Source organism: Ranitomeya variabilis, chromosome 6, assembly GCF_051348905.1.
Source record: "Ranitomeya variabilis isolate aRanVar5 chromosome 6, aRanVar5.hap1, whole genome shotgun sequence".
Lineage (NCBI taxonomy): Eukaryota > Metazoa > Chordata > Amphibia > Anura > Dendrobatidae > Ranitomeya > Ranitomeya variabilis.
The window spans coordinates 359386420-359413930 of NC_135237.1; the positions used below are offsets into that span (position 1 = coordinate 359386420).

The following is a 27511-nucleotide window of genomic DNA, read 5'->3' on the forward strand; positions in this document are numbered from 1 at the left end:
TATTTTCTCTAAATTACCTATCTGAATTGCAGTCATTGTTATTTTCCAGTCATCTACTATTCTAGTATAATTGCAATGTTTTGGAACAAACTGCCTATGACAACAGTATCTTTTTTAAAAAAAATAAACACTCAAAATGCATGTTCCAAATTATTATGCACAGCAGAGTTTTCAACCTTTTTTTTATTTTGAACAAAAAAATGGTCAATTGTGAAGTTATAAGCATTATCAGCTTATTACAAAATTAAATCAAACAGTTTTCAAGTGAAAACTTTATTCTAGGTGATGTTACATTTGCACATAGGGCCCCTTGTTGGAAAGAAGCTTCTGAAGTCTCTCGTCCATTGAATTTGTCAGTTTTTGGATGGTTTCTGCTTCAATTGTTTTGCATGTGGACAGAATACCCTCCCAGAGCTGTTGCCTAGATGTGAACTGCCTCCCGCCATCATAGACACTCCTTTTGAAGATGCTCCTGAGGTTCTCAATGGGGTTGAGGTCAGGGGAAGATGGTGGCCACACCGTAAGTTTGTCCTCTTTTATGCCCATAGCAGCCAGAGATGCAGATGTGTTTTTTTGCAGCATGAGACGGTGCATTATCATGCATGAAAATGATCTTGCTGTGGAAAGCACGGTTCTTCCTCTTGAACCATGGCAGGAAGTGTTGTTTTAGAAACTCCACATAGATTATGGAGTTCCTCTTTACCCCTTCAGGGATTATAAAGGGGCCGACAACCTCTCTCCCCATGATTCCAGCCCAAAACATTACTCCACCTCCTCCTTGTTGGTGCCTTAGCCGTGTTTTCATGGGGTGTCCATCAATTATCCATCCTCCACTCCATCCATCTGGACCATCGAGCGTTGCACGGCACTCATCGGTAAACAAAACAGTTTGGAAGTCAGTCTTCATGTATCGTTAGGCCCACTGGAGCCGTGTCTGCTTGTTGCAGTGGATAGAGGTTGTTGACAGGATGGCTTACGCACAGCTGCAAACCTCTGAAGGACCATGCATCTTGTTGTTCTGGGGACGTTGGAGGCACCAGCAGCTTCAAAAACTTGTCTGCTGCTATGACAAGGCATTTTTGCAGCTGCTCTTTTAACTTTACACAATTGCCTGTTGGAAAGAGTCCTCAATTTTTCCTTATCAGCACGCACACGTGTGTGCTGGGAATCAGCTACATACTTCTTGATTGTGCGATGATCACGAAGAAGTGTCTTGGCAATGTTGATTGTAGTCATGCCTTCACCTAAATACTCCACAATTTGTTGCTTCTCAGCAGCCGACACATCCTTTTTCTTTCCCATTTTGGCAAAAAATGTAGGCTGCTTAATAATGTGGAACAGCCTTCTTAAGTAGTCTTGCCTTTATTTGGACACACCTGCCAAACTAATTGCACAGGTATCTGCAATTGCTTTCAGTGATATAAAGACCCCTGACACACATCACCATCAATGAGTTTAAATGACAAACAAAAAAATTCTAACCTTATCACTCCTAAACTCTTTGTGCATAATAATTTGGAACACAGTGTATGTTAACATGTAACTTGGCCTGTTAGGATGTTTTGGAGTTAAATAGCTTTTTTGTTCAGTGAATGTGACCTCCTAATGCTGCAAATTCCACAAATGAGCATTTTCAGTTCTTTAAAACATATCAAATGTTTAGAAATTCTACTGTGCCTAATAATTTGGAACAGTGCATTTTTAAGTTTTTATTCATTTTGGAGATTATACTGTTATCATTGGGAGGTTTCTTCAATAAAATTCGATGTATACTCTAATGGGTGATGACTTTTATTAGACTGACTGTCATTTGCACCGACCATTTAGGAAAATCCGAGAAAAATGTCATTTGCACAATAATTTGGAACATGGTGTAAATCGGTATGACAGCGCCATTATGCCCATACCTGTAGTTTAATGTGTCTGATCCTGATGACAGGCTCTCTTTAAATACCGCTGCAACAGTTTGCAGCAGCCTAATTGGAATTACTGCTACAGCTAGAATATGAAGTTCTGTTCTCCCTGTGTACGGAGATCTGACTATACACAGCTCTGGCGCTTCCACAATAACTGGAAGCAAGAGGCTGCACAAAGAATATGTCAGCTCCTCTCTGCAGCCGCGCTTCCAATGAGACTGCCATGTATGTTTAAATCTGTATTTGCCTGCAGATTTCCATCATGGCTACGGGTAAATACCTTTCTGGGGAGATTTTGGGGGTTTTTTTGCTGTCAGGTTCCCTTTAATTACATATTGTTTTACTACATCCAGTGCACCATTTGGCTTATACCTCATTGGCATCTTGTTATGGAGAAGATAATGCCTGATCCACCTAATGCATTCCATGGAGGACCCTTTTGCATTTTCAAATCTTTTTTTCTTCTTCATAGTATAAAACCACTATAGTTACTCAGCACTGAAAGAATATGTAATAAGATCCTTTTACCATAATGTCAGGAAATAAATGAATGCTGCTATTCATCATTTGGCGCCATTAAACGTGAGATATGACAGTACTGCTAATTACTGTGTGAGTCGAGTGAATGCACCCTCTGATCAAATAATTATTGGCTCCAGACGTTACCTCCATCTCCTGTTCACACTGCTGCTTTGGTCCTGCCTTTAAGATGCTTTATATACTTACATTAGTTTCCTAAAATAAAAATATAATTACCGTATTTTCCGGCATATAAGACGACTGGACGTATAAGATGACCCCCCAACTTTTCCAGTTAAAATATGAAATCTTCTTAAAAGTCGGGGGTCTTCTTATATGCCGTATGTCGTCTTATAGGGCCGGTGACTAATGTGCCTTTTGGGGTGGGGACTGGTCCCGATGACGAAGAGAGTGGGCGTCTCACAGGAAAGTGTGAGTGGAGTAGCCCCCTATTACCTCATTGCGGCAGCGTGGGGGTCTCTGTGCTGGGGAGCGGCGGCTCCTCATTGCGGTAGCATAGTGTTTCTGTGCTGGGAGCGGCAGCTCCTCTTCGTGCCGTGGGTTCTGTGGGGACGAGATCTGAATCCGAGCATGCGCCGCCCCTAGCGGCCATTTTCCCGGAGGCCACCGCATCGCAGCAATGGAACTGCCGGTGCCTCCGGGCCTTAAGGAGATGCCGGAGGAGCCCCGACGCTGCAAGAAGATGCACCGCCCCACAGCACAGAGCTCCCACGGCACGAAGAGGAGCTGCCGCTCCCAGCACAGAAACCCTATGCTGCCGCAATGAGGAGCCGCCGCTCCCCAGCACAGAGACCCCCACGCTGCCGCAATGAGGTAATAGGGGGCTACTCCACTCACACTTTCCTGTGAGACGCCCCCTCTCTTCGTCATCGGGACCACTCCCCCCCACCCACCATATGCACATTTGTCTGTACCCGGCGTATAAGACGACCCCCGACTTTTAAGAAGATTTTGAGGGGTTAAAAAGTCGTCTTATACTCCGGAAAATACGGTACTTGTAAGTTTTAATCCAGGACTTGTCCTTGGTAAATATATATACGATGGGTGTTCATTAAAGATGATCACAGGACGTTGAAACTGCACATGTGTAATGCTATATGTCTCTACAGGTTACCTGCCAATTTACAACTGAGAACTGATAACAGTCTTGATTTTACAGGTGCTGAAGTGGTGTGAGGTTTGATAATGGCCCCCGTGGAATACAGAGCAGTCATCAAGTTCCTTTACTTGAAAGGCCGCACACCAAAGGAGACGTTCAATGAGATGAAAGAGGTTTATGGTGATGATTCCCCATCATATGATGTAGTCAAGAACTGGCATCGTCAATTCAAATGTGGTCGGACTTCTGTGCAAACATTTCCAATTCCAGGGCGACCCCACTCTGCTTTTGATGAACACACCATCCAGCAAGTGAAGGACACCATTTTGGAAAAGCGCCACGCAACCATTCACCACCTACCCCAAAATGTCAAGATTAGTGTGGGGTCCGTGGGAAAAATCATAAAAGACCATCTTCACATGCATAAGGTATCCGCTCACTAGGTTCCCCAGCTTCTCGCACCTTTGCAGAAGCAGGAACAAGTTGAATGTTCTCAGGCTTTATTGACGATGTGCCATGGAAACCAGGAGGACTTTTTCAGCAGACTGATCACTGTGATCCTGAGTCGATGTAATGGAAACATCATTACTTATCGCCTCCAAAGAAGGCACGTGCCCAACCCTCAGCAGGCAAGGCCATGCTCACAGTATTTTGGGACCAGCACGGAATAGTATTGATGACTTTCATAGCAAGGGGTACCATGATCACTGGGGCATACTATGCTTCACTGCTGCGGAAATCGCAGGAGGCCATAAAAACCAGGAGACGTGGCATGCTCACCAAAAGTGTCCACCTTCTGCAAGACAATGCACCAGTTCACAACTCACATATTGCCCAAATGGAAGCATGCTCCTGCGGCTTTGAAATTCTACCGCATCCCCATTATTCACCCGACCTCGCTACATAGGACTTGCACCTCTTTCCAACAATTAAGTTATTTTTGAGGGGCAAACTATTTCCAGATGACGAGACTCCGATTTCCGAAGGCACAACATGGCTTTTAGAGCAACCTGTCGACTTCTACAAGTGAGGTGTTTACAGATGCTTAAAGAGATGGAAGAAGTGTGTGTCCCTAGGTGGCACTTATGTAGAGAAGGACTAATAACTGTGCCAAGCTTCATTGCTCTCAGTCCACAGGAAGCGGGTCAGGGGAAATCTTTAGTGAATGCCCCTCGTGTATATATATATGTGTGTGTGTATTTATATATATATATATATATATATATATATATATATATATATATATCACTGCTCAAAAAAATAAAGGGAACACTTAACAGAATATATCTCCACGTAAATCAAACTTAGGAAGCAACACTGTTTAACAATCAATTTCACATGCTGTTGTACAAATGGAACATACAACAGATGGAAATTATTGGCAATTATCAAGACACTCAATAAAGGAGTGGTTCTGCAGATGGGGACCACAGACCACATCTCAGTGCCAATGCTGTCTGGCTGATGTTTTGATCACTTTTGAATGTTGGTTGTGCTTTCACACTCGTGGTAGCATGAGACGGACTCTACAACCCACACTAGTGTATCAGGTAGTGCAGATCATCCAGGACTGCACATCATTGTGAGCTGTGGCAAGAATGTTTGCTGTGTCTGTCAGTGTAGTGTCCAGAGGCTGGAGGCGCTACCAGGAGACAGGCCAGTACACCAAGAGACGTGGAAGGGCCATAGGAGGGCAACAACCCAGCAGCAGGACCGCAACCTCGGCCTTTGTGCAAGGAGGAACAGGAGGAGCACTGCCAGAGCCCTGCAAAATGACCTCCAGCAGGCCACAAATGTGCATGTGTCTGCACAAACTGTGAGAAACCGACTCCGTGAGGATGGTCTGTGCCCGACATCCACAGATGGGGGCTGTACTCACAGCCCAACACCGTGCAGGACAATTGTCATTTGCCACAGAACACCAATATTGGCAAATTCGCCACTGGCGCCATGTGCTCTTCACAGATGAAAGCAGGTTAACACTGAGCACATGTGACAGACGTGACAGAGTCTGGAGACGCCGTGGAGAGCGATTTGCTGCCTGCAACATCCTTCAGCATGACCGGTTTGGCAGTGGGTCAGTAATGGTGTGGGGTGGCATTTCTTTGGAGGGTCGCACAGCCCTCCATGTGCTCGCCAGAGGTAGCCTGACTGCCCTTAGGTTCTGAGATGAGATCCTCAGACCCCTTCTGAGACCATATGCTGGTGGAGTTGGCCCTGGGTTCCTCCTAATGCGGGATAATGCCAGACCTCATGTGGCTGGAGTGTGTCATCAGTTCCTGCAAGATGAAGGCATTGAAGCTATGGACTGGCCCGCCCATTCCCCAGACCTGAATCCGATTGAACACATCTGGGACATCATGTATCCTACCATCCACCAACGTCACATAGCACCACAGACTGTCCAGGAGTTGGCGGATGCTTTAGTCCAGGTCTGGGAGGAGATCTCTCAGGAGACCATCCACCGCCTCATCATGAGCATTCCCAGGCATTGTAGGGAGGTCATACAGGCACGTGGAGGCCACACACACTACAGAGCATCATTTCCTTGTCTTGAGGCATTTCCACTGAAGTTGGATCAGCCTGTAATTTGATTTTCCACTTCAATTTTGAGTATCATTCCAAATCCAGACCTCCATGGGATATTAAGTTTGATTTACATTGATCATTTTTATGTTTTATTGTTCTCAAAATATTCAACTATGTAATGAATAAAGATTTGCAACTGAAATATTTCATTCAGTGATATCTAGGATGTGGTATTTTAGTGTTCCTTTCATTTTCTTGAGAAGTGTGTGTGTATATATATATATATATATATATATATATATATATATATATATATATAATGTGCTATATAAGCTCGTAAATATGGAGGTTTACTTCTCCTCTAGTGAAGATCTCCTGCTAATAAAACAGTGATTTTATCAAAACAGCAGCAAGCAGCTCAATAAGTGACACATCGCTGGAATCAAGGTCTCTGCCCTTACATTATGCTGCTCTCTGATTAGGCGGAGAAAACCCAGCGACAGATTCCCTTTAATTCCATTCCCCTGAGAACAAAGAGAATGTTGTCCCTCCACACCACCTTTTAGCTTTAAACTTGTGTCATAGTATTTATGACTTGGACATGTCGATTGCACCATTTTTTTCTAGTCCATAGGTTTGAATGAGCAGTTCCTTTATTGACCCTTCTCGATGAAATAAACCCGTTATGCAGTGATTGATACGTTCTATTTGCTCTATTATTCTGGTCACCCTAGGGCTGCTTCCACTGGCAGGGAATTGGTTAATCTAACGATATTTGGGCACCTCTGGGAAATTTGTTGTGGAAGACTTGGTAGAATGCGAGCTCCCTAGGCTGCAGTTTAACATGTTTTTTCCATCTGTCTTGCAGAGTGCCTGGAATCACAGTTGCTACAGACATCATCTGTGGATTTCCTGGAGAGACAGATGAAGATTTTAAGGAGACGTTAAAACTAGTTGAGGAGTACAAATTCCCCAGTCTCTTCATTAATCAGTTTTACCCGCGCCCGGGGACCCCAGCTGCTAAAATGGTGCAGGTTCCAGCTCATGTGGTAAGCGATTCTGTTCTAGATGAAGGTGTGTAGCTTCGGAGGCATTTCCTGGAGGGTGTTTGCACAGGGAATGGCTTTTCGGTTGGCAGGGAGAGAATCACAAGGTACATGCCCATATTATGTTACCTGGATGGTACAAGCTCTCACATCTCATTAGTGTTCAGTTAAAGCCAGTAATTTTATGTACTGGTAACTTTTCATGTCCATGATTATCCTAATGTTTGTAGTGATTTGTCTATGGGACATTATTAGCACTTTAATTGCTATAGTTTTTAGTGCAGAAAATGTAAACGTGTTTTCTGATCACAGTTATTGTGCTCTCTCGTGACCTCTCCCAATCTGCCACTTAAATAAGCAGCTATGGACCACAGCTGACATTGTGCCACCTTCACGTGGTACGTGACAATGCAGCTGGGTTGTGTTGGCCTTCTGTTGTGGATTCTGTTTGTGGGCTCCCTCTGGTGGTTACTGCTGGTACTGGGTGACTTTGGTGGGTTGCAGCCTTTGGTTTCCACCTGTCCATCAGTGGCTGGGTGTTTCCTATTTTACCTGGCCTTTCTGTCATGCCCTTGCCGGCTATCAATGTATTCAGATGTGCTCTGTTTGGTTCCTGCCTACCTGCTCCCAGATCTTTCAGGATAAGCTAAGTGCTGATTTTCAGTTGTTTGGTTTTTTGTCCAGCTTGCTTATTATGTCTCTATGCTAGCTGGTAGCTCTAGTGGACTGAGGTTCTCCCCATGTGCCATGAGTTGGCACATGGGTTCTTGTAATCTCAGGATGTTTTTTTTGATTAGGGTTTTTTGCTGACCGCTCAGTCCCCTTTTGTATCGTTCTGCTTTCTAGTTTACAGCGGGCCTCAATTTGCTAAAACTATATATATCATCTCTATATGTGTGCCTTCCTCTCATTTCACCGTCAATACATGTGGGGGGCAACTATATCTTTTGGGGTTCATTCCTCTGGAGGCAAGTGAGGTCTTTATTTTCTCTGCAGTGCTAGTTAGCTCTTAGGCTGGTGCGTGGCGTCTAGAACAACGTAGGCACGCTCCCTGGCTATCTCTAGTTGCGTTTGTCAGGCGTAGGGCAGCGGTCAGCCCAGGTTCCATCACCCTAGAGCTCGTCCGTAATATATTTGTACTTTGCTTGTCCTGTGCTATCCCTAGCCATTGGGATTCATGACAGTATAGCCGGCCCACAAAGTGTTAATTGTTTGGGCTGAAGCAGGAGAAAGAGAAGTGTTTAAGGGAAATTTTTTTTTTTTTTTTTTCCCCTTCAGAGTTTTGCTGCCTAGCCCTTAATTGCTGTCTAGCTGCTTCTTACCTCCTCTTAACCCTTGAATGGCTCTGATCTTAGCTGTTTAACATGGATGTCCAGAGTTTGGCTTCCAGCCTGAGTAATCTCGCGGCAAAAGTTCAAAACATACAGGATTTTGTTGTTCACACTCCCATGTCTGAACCTAGAATTCCTATTCCAGAGTTCTTTTCTGGAGATAGATCTACCTTCCTGAATTTCAGGAACAATTGTAAATTGTTTCTTTCTTTAAAATCTCGCTCCTCTGGAGACCCTGCTCAACAGGTCAAGATTGTAATATCTTTCCTGCGGGGCGACGATCAGAATTGGGCATTTGCATTGGCACCAGGGGATCCTGCATTGCTCAATGTGGATGCGTTTTTTCTGGCATTGGGATTGCTCTATGAGGAACCTAACCTGGAGATTCAGGCTGAAAAGGCTTTATTAGCCCTCTCTCAGGGGCATGATGAAGCGGAAATATATTGTCAGAAGTTTCGGAAATGGTCGGTGCTTACTCAGTGGAATGAGTGCGCCCTGGCTGCAAACTTCAGAAATGGTCTTTCTGAGGCCATTAAGGATATTATGGTGGGGTTCCCTACGCCTACAGGTCTGAATGAGTCTATGGCTATGGCCATTCAGATTGATCGGCGTTTACGGGAGCGCAAACCCGTGCACCAGTTGGCGGTGTCTTCTGAACAGGCACCTGAGACTATGCAATGTGATAGAATTCAGTCCAGAAGTGAACGGCAAAATTATAGGCGGAAAAATGGATTGTGTTTCTATTGTGGTGATTCAGCTCATGTTATATCAGCATGCTCTAAACGCACAAAAAGGGTTGATAAATCTTTTGCCATTGGTACTCTGCAGCCTAAGTTCATTTTGTCTGTGACTCTGATTTTTTCACTGTCTTCCATTTCCGTCGATGCCTATGTGGATTCGGGCGCTGCCCTGAGTCTTATGGATTGGTCATTTGCTAAACGCTGCGATTTTAGTCTGGAACCTCTGGAAGTTCCTATTCCTCTGAAGGGAATTGACTCTACACCATTGGCTATGAATAAACCGCAGTATTGGACACAAGTGACCATGCGCATGACTCCCGTTCATCAGGAGGTGATTCGCTTCCTTGTACTTTATAATTTACATGATGTACTAGTGCTTGGTCTGCCATGGTTACAAACTCATAATCCTGTCCTGGACTGGAAAACAATGTCTGTGTTAAGCTGGGGATGTCAGGGGGTTCATGATGATGCACCTCCGATTTCAATCGCTTCATCTACTCCTTCTGAGATCCCTGCGTTTTTGTCTGACTATAGGGATGTTTTTGAGGAGCCTAAGCTCAATTCGCTCCCTCCGCATAGAGATTGTGACTGTGCTATAGAATTGATTCCTGGCAGTAAGTTCCCTAAGGGTCGTTTATTTAATCTGTCACTGCCAGAGCATACTGCTATGCGGAATTATATTAAGGAGTCCTTGGAAAAGGGACATATTCGTCCATCTTCGTCCCCTCTGGGAGCAGGTTTTTTTTTTGTGGCAAAAAAAGATGGTTCCCTGAGGCCTTGTATAGATTATCGCCTTCTGAATAAGATTACAGTCAAGTATCAGTATCCATTGCCATTATTGACTGATTTGTTTGCTCGCATTAAGGGGGCTAGGTGGTTCACTAAGATAGATCTTCGCGGTGCGTATAATCTGGTGCGGATAAAACAGGGTGATGAGTGGAAAACCGCATTTAATACGCCTGAGGGCCATTTTGAGTATTTGGTAATGCCTTTTGGACTCTCCAATGCTCCGTCAGTCTTTCAGTCCTTTATGCACAATATTTTCCGTGAATATCTGGATAAGTTTATGATTGTGTATTTGGATGATTGGACCAGTAGAGTCATCTCCGAGGTCCATTCTTCTGTGTTGGCTGGTCATCCTGGAATATTTGGTACTAGAGACTTGGTGGCCAGGTCTTTTTGGTGGCCTTCCTTGTCTAGGGATGTGCGTACCTTTGTGCAGTCTTGTGAAGTGTGTGCTCGAGCTAAGCCTTGCTGTTCTCGGGCCAGTGGGTTGTTGTTATCCTTGCCCATCCCGAAGAGGCCTTGGACGCACATTTCCATGGATTTTATTTCTGATCTCCCGGTTTCACAGAAAATGTCCGTTATCTGGGTTGTGTGTGACCGCTTTTCTAAGATGGTTCATTTGGTGCCCTTGCCTAAGTTGCCTTCCTCCTCTGAGTTGGTCCCTTTATTTTTTCAGAACGTGGTTCGTTTGCATGGGATTCCGGAGAATATCGTTTCTGACAGGGGATCCCAGTTTGTGTCTAGATTTTGGCGGACGTTTTGTGCCAAGATGGGCATTGATTTGTCTTTCTCGTCTGCATTCCATCCTCAGACGAATGGCCAGACGGAGCGAACTAATCAGACCTTGGAAACTTATTTGAGGTGTTTTGTTTCTGCTGATCAAGATGACTGGGTTGCTTTTTTGCCACTGGCCGAATTTGCTCTTAATAATCGGGCTAGTTCTGCCACGTTGGTCTCTCCTTTTTTTTGTAATTCGGGGTTTCATCCTCGTTTTTCCTCTGGTCAGGTGGAGCCTTCGGATTGTCCTGGAGTGGACGTGGTGGTGGACAGGCTACATCAGATTTGGAATCAGGTGGTGGACAATTTGAAGTTATCTCAGGAGAAGACTCAGCAGTTTGCTAATCGCCGTCGCCGCGTGGGTCCCCGACTTCTTGTTGGGGATTTGGTGTGGTTGTCTTCTCGTTTTGTCCCTATGAAGGTCTCTTCTCCTAAGTTCAAGCCTCGGTTCATCGGTCCTTATAGGATCTCGGAGATTCTTAACCCTGTATCTTTTCGTTTGGATCTCCCAGCATCGTTTGCTATTCATAATGTGTTCCATCGGTCGTTGTTGCGGAGGTATGAGGTGCCCGTTGTTCCTTCGGTTGAGCCTCCTGCTCCGGTGCTGGTGGAGGGAGAATTGGAGTATGTTGTTGAGAAGATCTTGGATTCTCGTGTTTCCAGACGCAAACTCCAGTATTTGGTTAAGTGGAAGGGTTATGGTCAGGAGGATAATTCCTGGGTGGTCGCCTCCGATGTTCATGCGACTGATTTGGTCCGCGCCTTCCATAGAGCTCACCCTGATCGCCCTGGGGGTTCTCGTGAGGGTTCGGTGACCCCTCCTCAAGGGGGGGGTACTGTTGTGGATTCTGTTTGTGGGCTCCCTCTGGTGGTTACTGCTGGTACTGGGTGACTTTGGTTTCCACCTGTCCATCAGTGGCTGGGTGTTTCCTATTTTACCTGGCCTTTCTGTCATGCCCTTGCCGGCTATCAATGTATTCAGATGTGCTCTGTTTGGTTCCTGCCTACCTGCTCCCAGATCTTTCAGGATAAGCTAAGTGCTGATTTTCAGTTGTTTGGTTTTTTGTCCAGCTTGCTTATTATGTCTCTATGCTAGCTGGTAGCTCTAGTGGACTGAGGTTCTCCCCATGTGCCATGAGTTGGCACATGGGTTCTTGTAATCTCAGGATGGTTTTTTTGATTAGGGTTTTTTGCTGACCGCTCAGTCCCCTTTTGTATCGTTCTGCTTTCTAGTTTACAGCGGGCCTCAATTTGCTAAAACTATATATATCATCTCTATGTGTGTGCCTTCCTCTCATTTCACCGTCAATACATGTGGGGGGCAACTATATCTTTTGGGGTTCATTCCTCTGGAGGCAAGTGAGGTCTTTATTTTCTCTGCAGTGCTAGTTAGCTCTTAGGCTGGTGCGTGGCGTCTAGAACCAACGTAGGCACGCTCCCTGGCTATCTCTAGTTGCGTTTGTCAGGCGTAGGGCAGCGGTCAGCCCAGGTTCCATCACCCTAGAGCTCGTCCGTAATATATTTGTACTTTGCTTGTCCTGTGCTATCCCTAGCCATTGGGATTCATGACAGCCTTCACAGGCTTTAAGATGTTGTCTTGGAGTTTGTAATCTTCGGCTAATTGTAGAAAATGGTATAAACTATTGATAAACAATATAAGTCTCAAGTGTTCAATCTCCTGAGAGCTGCCCAGGTGTTCTCTATATCGTCGCCATGTTGTGGTACTGTATAGGCTATATACAGTGACTGACTAGTTACCACCATGCCGGGACTGATCACAGTGATCACATAGTGGTCAGAAGCCCTGCAGACTAGACAAAGTAATAAAATACTTGCCAGACACAGATGAAGGCAGAATAAACATCAGGCAGGTGACATGTTGACTGGGCTGGAGTTGCTTGCTATCTGGCCAGACCACCACCAATCACGACTTCTTCCTTTTCTTCAGGATTTGCTCATAAAAACAAAACCGCACTAAACGTAAGGTTATATTCACACATGCAATGTGACATCAGTAAGCATTGCTGGATCAGCTGTACAAACACCACTGGCACCCAGTCGACTCCTTTGGCTTATAATGGGGGGTCCGACACATTCCATAATTTTGATGGGAAAAATAGTGTTGTGTGCAGCACAATTCCTTCTTGTCTTTTGACCAAATCTTTGCACATATGAAGAAATCTTGATTTATCCTCACAGCAGATTGTTAAAGGGAATCAGGTCACCATTTTAGGCCTATAAGCTAAGGCCACCACCATCAGGGGCTTATCTACAGCATTCTATAATGCTGTAGATAAGCCCCCGATGTAACCTGAAAGATAAAAGCAAGTTATATTATACTAGATGGTGGCCCGATTCTAACGCATTGGGTATTCTAGAATATGTATGCGTAGTATATTGTGCAGCCCACGCAGTACATTGCGCAGCCCACGCAGTACATTGCGCAGCCCACGCAGTACATTGCGCAGCCCACGCAGTACATTGTGCAGCCCACGCAGTACATTGTGCAGCCCACGCAGTACATTGCGCAGCCCACGTAGTTTATTGTGCAGCCCACGTTGTATATTGTGCAGCCCACGTTGTATATTGTGCAGCCCACATGGTACATTGCGCAGCCCACGTACTACATTGCGCAGCCCATGTTATACATTGTGCAGCCCACGTTGTACATTGCACAGCCCACGTTGTACATTGCGCAGCCCACGTAGTACATTGCGCAGCCCACGTAGTACATTGCGCAGCCCACGTTATACATTGCGCAGCCCACGTAGTACATTGCGCAGCCCACGTAGTTTATTGCGCAGCCCACGTTGTATATTGCGCAGCCCACGTAGTACATTGCACAGCCCACGTAGTACATTGCGCAGCCCACGTAGTACATTGCGCAGCCCACGTTGTACATTGCGCAACCCACGTTGTATATTGTGCAGCCCACGTAGTACATTGTGCAGCCCACGTTATACATTGTGCAGCCAACGCAGTACATTGCGCAGCCCACGTAGTTTATTGTGCAGCCCACGTTGTATATTGTGCAGCCCACGTTGTATATTGTGCAGCCCACGTAGTACATTGCGCAGCCCACGTTATACATTGCGCAGCCCACGTTGTACATTGCACAGCCCACGTTGTATATTGTGCAGCCCACGTAGTACATTGCGCAGCCCACGTAGTACATTGCGCAGCCCACGTTATACATTGCGCAGCCCACGTAGTACATTGCGCAGCCCACGTAGTTTATTGCGCAGCCCACGTTGTATATTGCGCAGCCCACGTAGTACATTGCGCAGCCCACGTAGTACATTGCGCAGCCCACGTAGTACATTGCGCAGCCCACGTAGTACATTGTGCAGCCCACGTTATACATTGCGCAGCCCACGTTGTACATTGCGCAGCCCACGTTGTATATTGCGCAGCCCACGTAGTACATTGCGCAGCCCTTGTTGTACATTGCGCAGCCTACATTGTACATTGCGCAGCCCACGTTGTATATTGCGCAGCCCACGTTGTATGTTGCGCAGCCCACGTAGTATATTGCCCAGCCACGTAGTATATAGCACAGCCCATGTAGTATATTGCCCAGCCCATGTAGTATATTGCCCAGCCACATAGTATATAGCACAGCCCATGTAGTATATTGCCCAGCCACGTAGTATATTGCCCAGCCCACATTGTATATTGCGCAGCCCACGTTGTATATTGCCCAGCCCACGTTGTATATAGCACAGCCCATGTAGTATATTGCCCAGCCCACGTAGTATATACAGTGCCTACAAGTAGTATTCAACCCCCTGCAGATTTAGCAGGTTTACACATTTGGAATTAACTTGGCATTGTGACATTTGGACTGTAGATCAGCCTGGAAGTGTGAAATGCACTGCAGCAAAAAAGAATGTTATTTCCTTATTTTTTTTTAAATTGGGAAAAGTTTTTTCAGAGGGTCATTTATTATTCAACCCCTCAACCCACCAGAATTCTGTTTGGTTCCCCTAAAGTATTAAGAAGTAGTTCAGGCACAAAGAACAATGAGCTTCACTTGTTTGGATTAATTATCTCTTTTTCCAGCCTTTTCTGACTATTTAAGACCCTCCCCAAACTTGTGAACAGCACTCAAACATGGTCAACATGGGAAAGACAAAGGAGCATTCCAAGGCCATCAGAGACAAGATCGTGGAGGGTCACAAGGCTGGCAAGGGGTACAAAACCCTTTCGAAGGAGTTGGGCCTACCTGTCTCCACTGTTGGGAGCATCATCCGGAAGTGGAAGGCTTATGGAACTACTGTTAGCCTTCCACGGCCTGGACAGCCTTTGAAAGTTTCCTCCCGTGCCGAGGCCAGGCTTGTCCGAAGAGTCAAGGACAACAAGGAAGGAGCTCCGGGAAGATCTCATGGCAGTGGGGGCATTGGTTTCAGTCAATACCATAAGTAACGTACTCCACCGCAATGGTCTCCGTTCCAGACGAGCCCGTAAGGTACCTTTACTTTCAAAGCGTCATGTCAAGGCTCGTCTACAGTTTGCTCATGATCACTTGGAGGGCTCTGAGACTGACTGGTTCAAGGTTCTCTGGTCTGATGAGACCAAGATCGAGATCTTTGGTGCCAACCACACACGTGACGTTTGGAGACTGGATGGCACTGCATACGACCCCAAGAATACCATCCCTACAGTCAAGCATGGTGGTGGCAGCATCATGCTGTGGGGCTGTTTCTCAGCCAAGGGGCCTGGCCATCTGGTCCGCATCCATGGGAAGATGGATAGCACGGCCTACCTGGAGATTTTGGCCAAGAACCTCCGCTCCTCCATCAAGGATTTTAAGATGGGTCGTCATTTCATCTTCCAACAAGACAACGACCCAAAGCACACAGCCAAGAAAACCAAGGCCTGGTTCAAGAGGCAAAAAATCAAGGTGTTGCAGTGGCCTAGTCAGTCTCCTGACCTTAACCCAATTGAAAACTTGTGGAAGGAGCTCAAGATTAAAGTCCACATGAGACACCCAAAGAACCTAGATAACTTGGAGAAGATCTGCATGGAGCAGTGGGCCAAGATAACTCCAGAGACCTGTGCCGGCCTGATCAGGTCTTATAAAAGACGATTATTAGCTGTAATTGCAAACAAAGGTTATTCCACAAAATATTAAACCTAGGGGTTGAATAATAATTGACCCACACTTTTATGTTTCAAATTTATAAAAATTTAACTGAGCAACAAAACTTTTTGGTTTGTAAGATTTATGCATCTGTTAATAAATCCTGCTCTTGTTTGAAGTTTGAAGGCTCTAACTTATTTGCATCTTATTAAACCTGCTAAATCTGCAGGGGGTTGAATACTACTTTTAGGCACTGTAGCAATGTGGGCATCAATATCCCTGTTAAAAAAAAGAAATAAAATAAAAATAAAATAAAATAAAAAATAGTTATATACTCACCTTCCGGAGCCCCCGGATCCAAGCGAAGTGCGCTCCGGTCTCAAGAGTGCATTGCGGTCTCGCGAGATGATGATGTAGCGGTCTCGCAAGATCGCAGCATGGACCGGTTACCGGAGCGTCGCGAGCGCGAAAGGCCTGTTCTCGATCCGGGGGCCGACGGACGGTGAGTATATAACGATTTTTTATTTTTTTTAACATTAGATCTTTTTACTATTCATGCTGCATAGGCAGTGTGAATAGTAAAAAGTTGGTCACACAGGGTTAATAGCAGCGGTAACGGAGTGCATTACACCACGGCATAACGCGGTCCATTACCGCTGCCATTAACCCTGTGTGAGGGCAGACTGGAGGGGAGTACGGAGCGGGCACTGGCTGCGGGGAGGAAGGAGCGGCCATTTTTCCGCCAGACTGTGCCAGTCGCTGATTGGTCGTGGCTGTTTTGCCACGACCAATCAGCGACTTGGGTTCCATGACAGACAGAGGCTTGACCAATGAATATCTGTGACAGAAAGAAAGACACAAGGACAGACAGAAAGACGGAAGTGACCCTTAGACAATTATATAGTAGATTCACCTTAGGGGACAGTCCCACTTCGGTCCGGTCCGATGGCCGTCCGGGTCCGGCTCCTTCCATCTGCATACGATGACGTCCTCTTCTTTGCTGCCGCGGCTCCTGCACAGGCGTACTTTATCTGTCCTGTTGAGGGCAGAGCAAAGTATTGCAGTACACAGGCGCTGGGCCTCCCTGACCTTTCCCGGCGCCTGCACACTGCAGTACATTGATCTGCCCTCAAGAGGACAGATAAAATATGCCTGCGCAGGAGTCACAGTAGGAAGCAAAGAAGAGGACGTCATCGTATGAAGATGGGAGGCGACGGACCCGGACCGCGACGCCCATCGGACAGGAACGAACCAGGACCGCCCCTGGGTGAGTATAATCTAACTTGTTTATCTCATCTTTCAGGTTACATCGGTGGCTTATCTACAGCATTATAGAATGCTGCAGATAAGCCCCTGATGACGGTGGCCATAGGGTATGTGCACACGTCCGGATTTCTTGCAGAAATTTCCTGAAGAAAACCGGAAATTTTGTGCAAGAAATCCGCATTTTTTTTTTTTTGCGTTTTTTTTCCGTTTTTTTTCGCGTTTTTTTAGCATTCTGCAAGCGTAATTAGCTTGCAGAATGCTAAGTTTTCCAAGCGATCTGTAGCATCGCTTGGAAAACTGACTGACAGGTTGGTCACACTTGTCAAACATAGCGTTTGACAAGTGTGACCAACTTTTTACTATAGATGCTGCTTTTGCAGCATCTATAGTAAAAGATAGAATGTTTAAAAATAATAAAAAAACTAAAAAAAAATGCTTATACTCACCCGCAGACAGCTGATCTCCTCACCGGCGTCCGTTCCGTATAGATGGTGTGTGCGCGCAGGACCTTCCATGACGTCGCGGTCACGTGAGCGGTCACATGACCGCTCACGACCAATCACAAGACAGTGACGTCATCGCAGGTCCTTCACCGCACACCAGCTACAGGAACCGAAGCGGCAGCATGCAGCTGAGAGGCGGGAAGACATCGAAGGTGAGTATAGGACTATTTTTTAATTCTTATTTTTTGACCACTTATATGGTGCCCAGTCCGTGGAGGAGAGTCTCCTCTCCTCCACCCTGGGTACCAACCGCACATAATCTGCTTACTTCCCGCATGGTGTGCACAGCCCCGTGCGGGAAGTAAGCAGATCAATGGACTCCTAGTTGTGCGGAATCCCCTGCAATTCCGCATTTTAATGAACATGTTGCTTTTTTTTTCCGCGATGCGATTTTTTCGCGGAAAAAAAGGCTACATTTGCACAAAAAATGCGGAATACACTGAAAATAATGGGAGGCATATGTTAGCGTTTTTTTCTCGTTTTTATCACGTTTTTATAGCGAAAAAACGTGAAAAATAGTGAACGTGTGCCCATGGCCTTAGATTATAGGCCTAAAATGGGGTGACAGATTCCCTTTAATAATGCATCCATTACTTTTGTAAAGTGTTTGTTCTAAGGGTGGATGAGAGCAAATGTGCCCACCAAGAGTGATGCCACAAGGTTTATCATCAATCTTAACCTGTCACCTGAATGATAAAATTGCCATGTTAGGGTATGTGCATATAATCAGTAATTGCTGCGGGTTGGACGCTGTATATTTATGCAACTTCAAATCCGCAGCAGCCAGATGTTACAGCATAGTGGATGGAATTTCGAGAAATCCCATGTCCACTATTAATCCCATGTCCACTATGCATCCAGAGATGCCCGCTGCTCACCCGTGGAGACTGACATGCGGCGCGTCTTTCCAGACCGCAGCATGTCAGTTTCTCTTGCAGAGAAATCTCACCCATACAATGTATTGGACAGTTACGTGAACACATGCAGAATCACCTGCGTTCAATAGCCGGCAGCGCTTTGGATGCAGCGGACATGTGCTGTGTCCAAACTGCTGCCATTTCCTAATCGTCCTTACACAACATGTTACTTATTTCTGTGTGATTGGCAAACTTGCAGTTCAAAATTGTAAGGTTACTGGGAGAAACACCTATAGCAGCTGTAATGGTGGCCATATCATCCAGCTTTATATTTGGAAATGACTAACAACTTGGGAGCTCAGGGAGCATTAACGTTATATGGAGAAGAATAGCTCACCACAGAAGCTGACTGATGGGACAGGTCTCTCAACCACAGACTGGGCTGTATCAAGAAGAGTCCCCCTGAGGAGCCTGAGTGGAAAGTGAAGTGACTGGTCCATGCTGTGACACAATCACTGCACCTCTGTACCATAGTACACCATGAATATTAGCTTATTTATAGCAATCTCTGTCCACAGTTCGTGGACCATCATGTCTGGACCTGAACACATCCACGGCATTGGCTGGCAACTTCTGGTCAGGAGATCCGCAGCTGCACATCACAACCCATACTCAGACGATGAATTGTAGACAGTAAAGCTGGCCCAACTCTGTGACCACCCACTCTTATAGACAATTGTTCCCACCCAGATGGGTAATGCTGAGCCCTTTATTCCCACAGAGAATCAGTCAGCAGGTTTTTGCTATGTAATCTAAAAAACAGTAGGAGATAGAGGCTGAGACACCGATTTCAGGGATTTGTCACTTGTCAAAGTGCATTCTGTTGTGTACCAACTGTGAAGGATTTATCACTAAGAGATTAACATTGCCAGATTAGTCCAGCAACTAAACACCTCACTGTCTATGAGGTGTCTATGCATGGAGAGTCTGGTGTTGGCATGGTTAGCTTTCTCGGCACTTCTCCATTCTAAATCTAAAAGCTCTGATTGTGTCAGAACGGCTACACCCAGTAATCTAAGTGATACATCGTTGGATTCAGGTTCTCTTTGCCTACATCACGCTGCTCTCAAGACGAGGTAGCAAAAACCTGCTGACAGATTTCCTTTAACTTTACATTTCAGAGTGTAAAAAGCTGTTTCAGAATTGCAACTCCTAGTGTGAGCTTTCTGCCTGTGCTTCAACTCATACTAAAAGACACACTGAGAGTAGTAGTCCTACTATAGATTGTTTACTCTTGAAAATACTCAGCTCTTGCGCAGTTAAAAGGGTTAATGGTGTTAATAACGGACAGGCAACTGGGTGGAGCGACAGAAGAAGCGGCACTCTATTGCCTCCTCTCCTGCCCAGGAGCTCTGGTACGATCAGACCATGTTCCTGCACGGTCAGACACAGCCATTACACAGTATACAGCAGGGCCACATTTTTTAAGATTGTCACAGAGAGTCAAGTGCATACAAGAATAACAGAAGGACGGACTTTAAACTCAATGTACATAAGCCAATAAACAATGACAAGAGCAATGTATGCTGAGAAGTGATGTAGAGGACGTTCCAGCTCTTATAGTCCTGGTAGATACTGATGAAGATGATTCAATAACATAAATAGAATTACAGAGCACTGGAATCATGGCAGTTCTTGCACATGTTACAGGTACACTGTAGATAGCATAAAGTGTAGCACCATTTTTTTCCTTTGCAGTGTGATACATTTTGTCTAGCTTCAGTTTTAGAGCATTCTAGTCTCTAGTTTAGGTGGGATCTAAAGGGGTGTGCAGCTGTATTTCTCCTTTGTCTCATTGGGGGACACATGACTGGACTGTGGGTGTATGCTACTGCCTCCAGGAGACTGACACTAAGTAAACATAAAAAAGTTAGCTCCTCCGCCGTATACTCCCTGACACTGACCGCAGGCTAATCCAGTTCATGCTTAGTGTCTTTAGGAGGCACATATCTGGTTTTTCTCAGACCTCTTTTCTCTTTTTTTACCATGAAGATGAGACAGGGGCGACTGACCCTTTTGAAGGGGTCCGATCTCCCCAAATCAACAACTGGCGAGCACGTGGAGTGTCGCCTCCAAGTATCCACTCCCGCAACGTGGGACAAGATGCTGGACCCAGCCCTGACCACCCTAAAGTATTGAAACCCTAGGCTGTACAGGTGCATATGTGCAGTCCTTGCAGCCCCCACTTCATCACCAATGCTAAGACTGCGGTGATGGAAGGACGCGGACGGTCCCTCTTCTCATCCCCTGAAGGGAAGATGGATCTAGGGTGCCTGCACCATCCTTTACGCAGCCCCCTCTCTATCCTGAAGCTGGAATTCTTTGCAGGAGTAGGGGGCTGGGAGGGCTCCTGCTACAGCACTCTTCCATATGCACACCTCTCCCCCCTGTATCGTCCGGCAGGTCCGGGTCGATGGGTGAAAATTTGGCTTTCGGTGGGTCTTCTGACGGCCTCACGTGAGCTCCGCCCCCGTATTCTCGGGCGGGCTCCGGAAATTTAGTCCCCGGCTTTTGCTGATACTAGGCCGCGGGTGAACGTCCCGCCTCTGGAGCACGTCTGCTTCTAGTGGTCCTGCCTCCGTACTCTCAGGCGGGCCCCGGAAATTTAGTCCCCGGTTTTTGCTTATACTAGGACGCGGGTGAAAGTCCCGCCTCCAGAGCGCGTCTGCTTCCGGTTCCGCCCCTACGAGCAGATTGCGCTTTTTTGAAGATAGGGCATCTCAGAGGATCTGTTTCTTTTACGTTGTTTTGCAGGGACACAGGACTGGGGTAAGTGTTACTCGCCACAGTCTGGCAGCTCCTCTCTCGCTTTCACTCTCCCTGCTGCATCTATTCTAGATTGGGGTTTCTTTCGGCAGCAGGCCCACCATGTCTAGAAGGACCAAGACCCATTCTGTATTATATACCTCATGTTTTACCTGTCAGTCTGCTTTTCCGCATACCCAGAACAATCAGTTCTGTGAGGCCTGCGATTCCGAGTGCGCTCAGGAGCCCTTCCTGCGACTGAGCCAGTGTGTTGGGTCCCCCGGAATGGGCCCTGTCTCTGTCGCAATCTATGGTGTTGCTATCTAGAGCAATCGAGTCCCTTCAGGTCCCAGATAGGGGCAGGGACAGTGGTTTGCCTGTCTTGGAGGAATCCTCCATCTCACAGGAACCTCCGCCTGCAGGGGCCGCTCTCCCTCTAAGCAAGCGCTGGGGAAACGAACCCACACAGCGTCCTCTGGTCCGTCTGGTGCCTCGGCATCCATGAGTTCCATCTCTCCCTCTCCAGGAGAGGTGAACAAAACTCGGTTTACTATTCCAAAGGATCCCTCAATTTAGAGGCACCTAATTACCAGGAGACAATCGACAGCCTCATTGAGGCCGTCAACCAAACCCTGAGTATACGTAGACGAAGAATCCACCTTGGCCTCAGGTCATAAGGTGTCATTTAAACAGACAAAACAGTCTGAGTGTTTTGCACTCACCCAGAGTTTGAGGATATAGTGCAACGTCACAGGGAGCGACCAGACAAGTGGTTCTTTGGTCAGAGGGCCCTGAACACAAGATATCCTTTCCCTCCTGAACTCCGTAAGAATTGGGCAGAATCCCCTTCGGTGGATCCTCCATTGTCACGATTGGCTTCTAAAACTTTGTTATCCCTCCCTAATGGTTCTTCTATTAAGGATCCAGCTGATCGGCTCATTGAGAGCCTGGCTCACTCAGTTTTTGAAGCTTCAGGTTCAGCCCTTTTGCCCTCTTTTGCGGCGACTTGGGTAGCTAAGGCCATGATATCCTGGTCATTGAATAGAGCCCTGCAGGATAAGGACCTGCCATCCGAGGTGGCCGAAATCTCAAATCTGCTCGCTCTTGCGGGAGACTATTTGATCAATGCATCTTTGGATGCGACGAACTGTGCTGCACTGGCTGCTGCAAATGCTATTTCCATTAGGAGGGCTCTATGGTTGAGGACGTGGCAGGCAGAGTCAACCTCAAAAATGTCCCTTACTGCTTTGCCCTATCAGAGTGGCCGGTTATTCGGCGAAAAATTAGATCAACTAATTTCAGACGCCACAGGGGGGAAGAGCAACTTCCTCCCGCAGCAAAGGACTCAGCAGCCATTTCGTCACCGCTTTCAGGCACGGTTTAGGTCCTTTCGAAACCCGGGGTGGACCGCGGAGGCCGATCCCATCAGTTCAGGTCAGCCTAATCAGAACAGGGATCGTCAGATCTCATACAGAACCAACCCGTTGGGCAGGATGCGGTCCCACCAGCCAAGATCTAAAGGATCTAGGCCCTCCAGATTTTCATCCAAATGACTGGAGGCAGTCTCCGGTTGTCGTCAGCAAAGTGGGCGGCCACCTACTCTGGTTTCGTCCAGTCTGTCTCGCCTTCATACACGACAGATGGGTAAGAGAGCTGGTGTCCTCAGGGCACAAGATAGAATTTGTCAGCTGCCCCCAAGTCGATTTTTTTCTGTTTCGTCTTCCCAGTTTAGAATTCCGGGCATGGGCCTTATTCAAGGCTGCCGAGTCTCTTCGGCTCAGCGGAGTTATCGTCCCTGTAGCGGAGGACGAGAAGTTTCAAGGTTTCTATTCAAACCTGTTCATAGTCCCCAAAAAGGATGGAGCAGTAAGGCCCATTCTAGACCTGAAGCTTCTGAACTGGTTTGTCTGCATTCGTCATTTCCGAATGGAATCTGTCCGCTCGGTCATTGCTGCCATAGAAAATGGAGAATATTTGGCGTCTATAGATATCCAAGATGCCTATCTTCACATCTCCATATTCCCCCCGCATCAGAGGTTTCCTCGTTTTGCTATCAGCAATCTGCATTTCCAGTTCAAAGCCTTGCCTTTCGGGCTGGCCTCCTCCCCCAGGGTGTTCACAAAGGTCATGTCGGCCGTGGTGTCCATCCTGCATTCTCGGGGTATAGTCATCTTGCCATATTTAGACGACCTCCTGGTCAACGGTCCATCTTTTCGGGCCTGCGAGGAAAGTGTCAGCATCACGCTAGATACTCTTGCTCGCCTGGGATGGCTGATGAATTTAAGAAAGTTGTCTCCTGTGCCATCTCAAAGGATCACCTTTCTGGGAATGATCTTCAACACCTCCCTAGGGCTCACAATAACCCCCCGGGACAAGGTCCTAGCACTCCGGCAGGAAGTGCGGGTCCTTTCCAGCCAGTCCCTCATACCATCCGGTTTTGCATGAGAGTCTTAAGAAGGATGGTGGCAGCGATAGAGGCAGTTCCGTTTGCGCAACTCCATCTTCGTCCCCTACAGCATGCCCTCTTGGTAGCTTGGGACAGGAGCCCATTCTATCTCAATCTCCGGTGCCGTCTGTCCACTCAGGTCAGACAGGCGCTTTCATGGTGGACAATGAATTCCTCCCTTCAACAGGGGAAACTTTTTCCCCCAGTCCAATGGCTGGTGCTCACAACCGATGCCAGTCTCCTCGGATGGGGAGCAGTCTTTCACCAACATACAGCCCAGGGACGCTGGTCTTCACGGGAGTGAGCCCTTCCGATCAACCTTCTGGAGGTTCGGGCTATTTGGCTCTCTCTACAGCACTTTCATTATCTCCTGGCAGGATGCCTTGTCCGGATCCAATCGGACAATGCCACGGCCGTGGTGTACATAAATCATCAAGGGGGTACCCGCAGCAAGGTGGCCATGCACGAGGTAAAACAGATCCTCTGCTGGGATGAGAAGTACCGCTCTGTGATCTCGCCAGTCCACATTCTGGGCGAGGAGAACTGGGCGGCAGATTTCCTCAGCCGACATGGTCTGGCGTCCGGGGACTGGTCGCTTCACCCTGATGTTTTTCAACAGATTTGCCAATGCTGGGGGACCCCGGACATGGACCTGATGGCCTCCAGAGTAAACACCAAAGTGCCCAGGTTTGTCACCCGATACCGGGATCCACAGGCAATCGCCGTAGATGCGTTAGTCCTACCTTGGAACCAGTTTCACCTTCCATACCGTTTCCTCCGCTACCACTGCTCCCAAGGGTCATCAAAAACATCAAGATAGAGCGGCTCCCGGCAATTCTGGTCGCTCCAGATTGGTCTCGGCGGTCTTGGTACGCAGACCTAGTACAGCTGCTCACCGAGACTCCCTGGCGGCTGCCAGAGCGCGCGGACCTTCTCTCCCAGGGGGCCTGATCTACCACCAGTGCCCAGAGGCCCTTTGTTTACCGGCCTGGCCGTTGAATCTTGGATTCTAACCCAGGCCTGGTTCTCCCAGAAGGTGGCCGCTACTATGATTGGTGCCCGGAAGCCCGCCTCAGCACGTATCTACCATCACACCTGGAAGGTCTTCTTCGCATGGTGCACAGAGCGCGGCTATTCCCCACTTCGTTTCTCTATCCCCAACATTTTAACGTTCCTCCAAACCGGCCTGGATTCGGGTCTAGCACCAAGTAACCTCAAGAGACAGATATTGGCCTTGTCTGTCCTTTTTCAGCACAGGATCGCTACCAATTTACTGGTCAAGACCTTCATACAAGGCATTGCTCACATGGTACGACCTTACAAGGCCCCCCTGGACACTTGGGACCTTAACCTGGTCCTAGGGGTCCTGCAGGAATATGGCCATAACATCCATCAGGCGGGTCTCGGAGCTGGCGGCTCTATCCTGCCGAGCTCCGTTGTTTGCTTTTTCATTAGGATAAGGTGGTGCTTAGGCCAGCTCCCCCTTTTTTGCCAAAGGTTGTTTCCTCATTCCACATGAACGAGGACATTGTCTTGCCTTCGTTTTGCCTGGCGCCAACGCACCGTATGGAAAGGGCTCTCCATACGCTAGATCTAGTGAGAGCTCTCAGGAAATGTGTGCCTCGGACAGCATCCTTTCGGCAGACAGACACACTGTTCGTCTTCCCCGAGGGTCGCAGGAAGGGACTCGCGGTCTCAAAATCAACCATAGCCAGGTGGATACGGTTGACTATCCAGGAGTCCTACCGCATCAGAGGCACAGTCGTTCCGGCTGGGATTAGGGCACACTCCACTCGGGCAGTGGGCGCTTTCTGGGATCTTCGGCATCAGAGGAACAGGTTTGCAAGGCAGCGACCTGGTCCAGTCTACACACTTTCTCTAAACACTATAATATCCATACTCAGGCTTCAGCGGATGCAAATCTGGGTAGAAGGATTCTCCAGGCAGCAGTAGCACATCTATAGGCAATAGGTGCTCAGGGATTATACCGTGGAGTCGGTTTCCCACCCAGGGACTGCTTTAGGATGTCCCACAGTCCTGTGTCCCCAATGAGAAGGAGGAGAAATATGGATTTTTTGTGTTACTCACCGTAAAGTCCTTTTCTCCAAGATTCTCATTGGGGGACACAGCACCCACCCTGTTAGCCAGATGGCTTTATTATTTGGTGTTTCTGTTTCTAGACATGTTGCACTTGTGTTAAAGCGGATTTATTTATTTTTGTTGTTCTCCTACTGCTTTTCTGCACCAAATTGGATTAGTCTGCGGCCAGTGTCAGGGTGTATACGGCGGAGGAGGAGCTAACTTTTTTATGTTTACTTAGTGTCAGCCTCCTGGCGGCAATAGCATACACCCACAGTCCTGTGCCTCCAATGAGCGTCTCGGAGAAAAGGATTTTACCGTGAGTAACACAAAAATCCATGTTTTAGATTAATCATTGGTTAGCTACCAGTGTCGGACTGGGACTCAGTTTCAGCCCTGGCATTTGAGAACACACAGGCCCACTTGCTGTGAAGCGAATGTGATATATATTGATCAATTTTGGATTTATTGATTGCTCGAGATACAGTTGTGTGCAAGTGTTTGCCCCTTCCTGATTTCCTATTCTTTTGCGTATTTGTCACACTTAAATGTTTCAGAGCACCAAACAAACTTAAATGTTAGATAAAGATAACAAAGTAAACACAAAATGCTGTTTTTAAGCGAAGGTCTTTATTATTAGAGGGAAAAGGGAATCCAAACCTACAGGGCCCTGTAACTAGCTAGTGAAAGGGCATATAATCTGCAGACCTCACCTGAGCAGAACTGTTGGCATGCTGTCACCAAATAGAAAAAATAGGACATCCCTGGCGTGAAGGAGAGGCCCAAAATTGGCACAGGCCCATCTGGCATTTGCCAGAATTGCCACTGCCAGATGGCTAGTCCGGCCCTGGTAGCTACCCTGTTGAAAGATAAGAGAAGGCATACTCAACACCAGTAACATCATTGCCACTGCAGCCATCAATGAAGTACTGCTGCCACTACTGGAAGATGACTGCTGGTTTGGGGTCTCATCGCTTTCTGCCTAACAGAGGTGGACACCACATTAGGTTGTGCTCTAGGGGATTAATGATGCAGAGTATCCCTTCTCATTTTCTTTTAGCTGAGTAGCTTACCACTGATAAATGTTTAAAAACAGACGAAAAACCCTTTAAATGCATACCTACATTGTTATATGTTTCCCTTTTAATTGGAGAGGTCTTTTTTTCCTCTTATTTGATAACTGAAGAAGCGATACAGTCCTGTGTGTTCCAGAAATAATGAATGTTACAGAAAAGATGGTAATGTCCAATTAGGCTTTTTCCCAGCGCAGACAAAGATGATGTTGTTGTAATGTGGAGAGATAATGAAACTGCACACACATTATTAAACTATTGCTTTTCATCATTTTTTCTTCCCAACTTGACAAGGATCTAATGAATCATATTGGAAGGCAAAATCAGATCAAATTTGCTTAAATAAAATCTCTTTAACCTTGAATGCTTTGAGCAAACGTGCGAGGAATGCAAAAGTGAACGAGAGAACAGGAGGCAGCAGATTATCTACCCACTCTCCCTTCATGGTCCCTCTGCGTTCTCCTACCTGTTCTGCTCCTCGGTGCCATTGTTCTTTAAGAGGGCAACCTTGTAGGTAGCTGATGTCAGTGCAATGGAAAACTGAGGTTGGAAACATAAGGTGGTCAAAGTCAAAGTAGAAGTGAAGAACAAGTTGTAAGTAGTAAGTCTTTGTCAGTCGTTTCTAATATTCAGTA

General features: G+C 46.9%; 1 protein-coding gene across 3 annotated transcripts in view; it reads left to right on the top strand.

The window, feature by feature from the left end:
• The window catches only part of CDKAL1 (CDKAL1 threonylcarbamoyladenosine tRNA methylthiotransferase), a 1052012-nt gene that overhangs the window by 735859 nt on the left and 288642 nt on the right, over positions 1 to 27511 (top strand). For all 3 annotated transcript variants that reach the window (XM_077269963.1, XM_077269960.1, XM_077269961.1), the window contains exon 12: positions 6953 to 7133. In XM_077269963.1, the coding sequence (XP_077126078.1) occupies positions 6953 to 7133 (181 nt within the window). The remainder of the gene's footprint in view (positions 1 to 6952; positions 7134 to 27511) is intronic.